This window comes from Galeopterus variegatus, unplaced genomic scaffold (assembly GCF_000696425.1).
Source record: "Galeopterus variegatus unplaced genomic scaffold, G_variegatus-3.0.2 Scaffold2303, whole genome shotgun sequence".
Classification (NCBI taxonomy): domain Eukaryota; kingdom Metazoa; phylum Chordata; class Mammalia; order Dermoptera; family Cynocephalidae; genus Galeopterus; species Galeopterus variegatus.
Window position 1 is genome coordinate 296,683 of NW_007728414.1, and position 5,320 is coordinate 302,002.

Sequence of the window (5,320 nt, forward strand, 5' to 3'; positions counted from 1 at the left end):
GCCTCGCTCAGCCAGTGAGCGGGAACCGGTCTGTATGTGGGATCCGAACCCTCGGCGGGAGCGCCTCCGCGCTTCCCAAGCAGCGCACTAGCGCAGTGCGCCACCGGGCCGGCCCTCCATAGGGTAATTCTGCTCCCCTCTTATATATCTTACACCAGAATTAACTGGTTCAATTAAGACACCGTGCAAAATGAGCTGCTCCTAAATGGGCACAAATTTTGCAACAGGTAGCCTCACAGACCAGCCTATAGAAAGCTTCTTGATAGTCAGGTACCCATTTCCGGTCAGTTGGAACCAGAGTGACAATGCTGCAGCTATGCACAAAAAGCTGACTTTGAAAACTGTGGGCGAACTGAGGTTACCAGAGGTGGGAAAGTGGGAGGAGGAGGGAAGATTAGCAAGAAATTGGTAAAGGGCCACAAAAAATGACTGCATTGTCTAATGTTGAATATACTAATTATCCTGATTTGAGCATCACATATTGCACACAGGTACTGATATTCAACGTGGTACCCCACAGATATGTACAATCAATTATGTTTCAATAAAAAAAACTGGTAAAAGAAAAAAAGAAACCTGTGGGCATGGAGGAGACTCTGAGCCACAGACTCTTCTCCAGAGACGAAGTATTCACTTACCTGTAAGGAGAGGAGAATTGCCTTCAAAATTTTTAGCATTCGGATTGCAGCCATTGACAAGAAGAAAACTGGCATTTTCTAAGAGGCAATTGCTGACAGCCAAAAAAAGTGGTGTTTCACCATTGTGAGTGGTTTGCTCCCACATACTAGGTTTTGAAGCTGAAATAAATTCATCATACCACACAGGTTAAGATATGGAAATGAATCTTAAATTTATTTCTCAGAAGCATCGAGAAGAGTAAAAGGGAGTTTACCTCTCAGGGTTATTTCCAAAATATTCTTGTTTAATTGCACTGCAGCTTTATGCAGAGGAATCCAGCCTATCCCATCTGCTTCATCAAAAGCAGAATGACACATGGTTAAGTGTAACAGTGCATCTTCCTCACCTATTAGCAAGTCAAATGAGAACAGATTCACATTTGGCACACATTCAAGGCAGCCCATACTACTTCTGAATTCCAAAACCAAAGTTAGTGCATGAGACAACAGGATTCTAGTACTACTTTTTATGAAAGATAAATTTAAATGGCATAGGACAGACAGTAAGGCCTGTCATCTAGCATTCCACACCACCTGTGCCTGTGAACACTCCCAACATCTTACCACATACAGAAAAATAGCTCTGTTTATGGAGAAACCAAGGAGCTCTCTGCTAAATTCTGCTGAAGTATTTTCTCCCAGAAAAGTCCACATCAGACTCTCGACAATCAGCTGTAGACCCCATAGTGTTCAGCATTTTGAAGAACCTGCTTCTAGGTTTCCTGACCTTAGAGCAAAAATGCTGCCACATGTCACCATCACATCATAGCACAAGTTTGAAGGTGATAGAATAGGAAGAGTACTTAACTGTCTCTATTGTTTCAATTATCTTCTTACAGTCAGCACTCAAAAAGGAATGGAAGCTGCATAGAAAAAAAAAATATATGTAATTCCAAAACTGAGGGGGAAAAAACCAAGGTATCTGATATAAACCAAAAGAAAAGGATAAAGGCAGTAGTAGTTAATCAGGAATGCACTCTCATATGAGGCAATGACTAAGGCTTAATAGAAATACTTCTGTTTGTAAAATGTAGTGTGGCCCTTAACACATTCTAGAGAAACTCCTTTCCCAGATCTGTCTTCCCTTATTCGACTGTTGGCTTCTTTAGGTCAATGATTGTGTGAGAGCCTGGACTGCAGCAAGTCCTCAACCAATGTTTGCTGTACTGGATCACACCTGCCTACGACTGAAATGTCACATTCTCACATGGTAAAATTGAATGATCACTCTATAATGTCAATGATTACAACAAAAAATTATTAATTAAGATAATAGAAAATAATCATGGTATGAATTTTTAAAAATATTCATGGTCAGAATTTGTGTTCAGAAAATGCTATTTGCAGTTTTTCTAAGTAATATATCTTATCAAAATATTTAAAATTTTAAAGGTCATTTTATGAATCTTGTATTATTTTTAAATCCAGTATATAAGGATTGCAACCTTCCCATTTTCTTTGATTATTCAGTAAACCCAGACTGAAGAGAATACCTTAGACAATCTGTCCTTTTTATAGTTCGGTCAATTAAATTCTCATAAGCATTTAAAATCGCACTCATAGATTTAGTATTGTATTAATTTTTTATAGCTGCTGTAAGAAATTGCCACACACTTAGTGGCTTAAAACAACACAAATTTATTATCTTACAGTTCCGTAGTTCAGAAATCCAAAATGGGTCATATCAGACTAAAATCAAGGTGTCTGCAGGGCTGTGTACCTTTTGGAGGCTCTAGGAGAGAATGTGTTTCTTTGCCTTTTCCAGCTTCTAGAGGACGCCCACATTTCTTGGCTCACAGAACCCTTCTTCCATCTTCAAAGCCAGCAATGTTGGGCTAAGTCCTTCTTAACCCTGCCATCTCTCAAGTTCTCTCTCTTCTGCTTCCCTCTTTCACTTTTAAAGACTCATGATTATATTGCACCCACCTAGAATTATATTGCACCCACCTCACCTTTCAATTACTATAATAGGATTTCTCACCCTCTCCACACTGTCACTGTGGGGATTAAGTTTCTAATACATGAAACTTTAGGCGGCACACTCAACCCATATCACACATACATATCAAACTTAAAAAATAAATTAAAGTTTCAAAGATTTTTCATGTGCGTCATTGAAAACCTAGAAAACCCAATATAATCTTCCTATCTTAAAGTCAGGTGATTTGTAACTTTAATTCCATCGTAGCTTTACTTCCCCTTTGCCATGTAAGGCTACGTATTCACAGGTTCCAGGAATTAGGAAGCATACATCTTTCACTATATCAATACTCTTTACTTAGTCAAAACCTCTTATACCTTTTAACCTAAAATTATGAGTTCAAAGTCAGTTACTCAGTTATGTATTTTTACATTTTAATCCACAAGGTTAATATAACAGATTATCTAATAAACCCAATTTCTTTACAAAACTTTAAATTTAGAGATTATTTTAAAGATGAACACAAAAGTATATGAATAGTGTGTGGTTAAGAGCACAGACTCTGGAGGCAGACTTCCTGGTTCTTCACTTATGAGCTCTGTGACCTTGGGTAAGTCACTTAATCTTTCTGTGCTTCAGTTTTCTCATCTCTAAATGAAGATAATAATAGTACCTACCTCACAGATAGGCAATGAAAATTAGAATTTAACTTAATTAACAATTAATATTTATGAAGTCCTTCAATAGTGTGGCACATAGTGATTATTCCATAAGTGCATTACATTAAAAAAAATACTGTAGGTTTGATGTACTTCATCATCTCTATATTTAATTATAAAATCTCTTGGGGTTAAAAGACATTTATCCAGTTTTACCTCCAGCAGACAAATAGAGGTCACCATCTCAAGCAAACCAGATTTATCACCCCAGAAAAAAACCATGGTTACTGCCTCAGGGGGCTGAAGTTGCTGATCAGGCAGAGAGTGTTTAAATAGGTGTGCTTGACTGCACACTGCCCTTATCCACAGTGATTCTTCCTACACCATTGAGGGACCCACTGGTCCTTTTCTACTGTCATCATAACAGAATTCTGAATACACAGCTTCAGGAGGGCCTGCTCTCTCCTGGGTGTTTTACAAAATTCCTCCTTTTGATTTGAGTAGATCAAAGATTGGACCCCATCCCCACCTAATCTATTAAGGTTGAAGATAACTTTCTATGTGTCTTGGTTGGATTTATGACTTTTCTTCAGCTCCCTAAAGACTGAAGAGATAATTTTTCTCTAGCCTCTTATATCCTCATTTCTTTCTTCTGATTTCCAGCCTGCACCTTCTCACCCAGACGTGCTGCTAACCTCCTTCAACTATTTTCTTTACTTCCTACCTAAATCCTGAATTCTTTCAAGATTCTTCCTGTTGGGTAAGCCATCACATCTTATAGATATTTAAATGGAAGTTCTTGGATTCTGACCCTCTCTCCTGTTTTTATCACAACACTAGACTTATGCTAATGATAAGTCTCAACTGTTGAATACTTAGTATGGCTTTGACAGTGAGAAAACCATTACCTCTCATCCTCAGGGGTATGTTGTGTTATTCCCGGCTTGTAGATATCCTGTAAACTCTGTTGAATGATGAGCTGGGTGTCAAAGTCATCATCTGTGTCTTCATCACTGGTGTAATTATCCATGTGAAACACGGGCAGGATTACTTTAAAGTCAGAATGAATTAAAAATATTTTTATGGTTGTGAAAAGATTATAAACTGCTTAAAAATTATTAATGCAATCCAGAAAACTAGAAAATTGATGTGATTGATAAATGAAGAAAATGTAAAATTTAGAAAACAAAATATTCATTTTTAAAACTTTCCATAAACTTAAAACAGTTTTCTGAACTGCCACAGATTCAACATAAATTAGAAGTTTCCATGAGTAGCCATTTACTTAAAGCTTACAGTACTCAGAAAAACAACCTTTCATATAAGACTTAGGTCAATACCATTTTAACATTTAAAATGCTCATATTGATTTATTTTAGACTTGGTTTGTGAGTTTTTCTCAGTGATTATAGCACTCATGCAAAAGAACATCTTTCCTACACACAATGAGTGTTATGCTGAAAATATTTTACTTAGTAAACACTAAAAATAAACATGTTATAGGACTCAATGTACTCTCAAAATACAACATATAATAGGAATAGCGGTAGTAAAAACATCAATGTATTTTATTAGGCAACATCTAAATGGTTTTAAAAGAACATTTCAGTGTTAGCACAGAATAGGTTTGATAAGACTTTTTACCTTTTGTTATATCCTTTAGGACAGCACTGAAGTTCTCAGTTAAGGATTAGCACACGTAAGCCTCAGAATTTTCATTTATATTTAGGATCTCCAGTCCCCTGCAGTGACCATCCATTAATAGCTTTACTATAAATACTAGATCATAAGACAGTCTGGCACATTCTACTTGTTTTTAACATGTGGCTTAGCTCTGTTGGGAGCATGATCTCTTTTCTCCACTGCTATGTTTATCAAATTTAAAGGATTAAACTTTTTATTCCTGGAATAAAGTTATTTTGCAAGGGGTTGGCCAGGCAAAGAGAATTCATTCTTTAAGACTCATGCACATAGCCACTGCAAACCATAATCAATTATCCACTTAAGAGTCCAAACATTTTGCTCTGACCAAATTGTCAAAAGTGACTATCCCAGCAGTCTAG

At 36.9% G+C, this 5,320-nt stretch overlaps 1 protein-coding gene across 2 annotated transcripts in view; it reads right to left on the reverse strand.

The window, feature by feature from the left end:
- ASB14 (ankyrin repeat and SOCS box containing 14) overlaps nucleotides 1-4,287 on the reverse strand; it is a 14,165-nt gene extending 9,878 nt beyond the window's left edge. Inside the window, exons 1-4 of one of the 2 annotated variants that reach the window (XM_008581231.1) lie at nucleotides 4,166-4,287; nucleotides 1,487-1,540; nucleotides 893-1,026; nucleotides 639-797 (exon numbers count right to left, since the gene is read on the reverse strand). In XM_008581231.1, coding sequence (XP_008579453.1) covers nucleotides 639-797; nucleotides 893-1,026; nucleotides 1,487-1,540; nucleotides 4,166-4,287 — 469 coding nt within the window. Of the gene's footprint in view, nucleotides 1-638; nucleotides 798-892; nucleotides 1,028-1,484; nucleotides 1,541-4,165 lie in introns of both variants that reach the window. The other variant, XM_008581232.1, reaches the window with a different exon arrangement.
- Nucleotides 4,288-5,320: the final 1,033 nt, after the last annotated feature.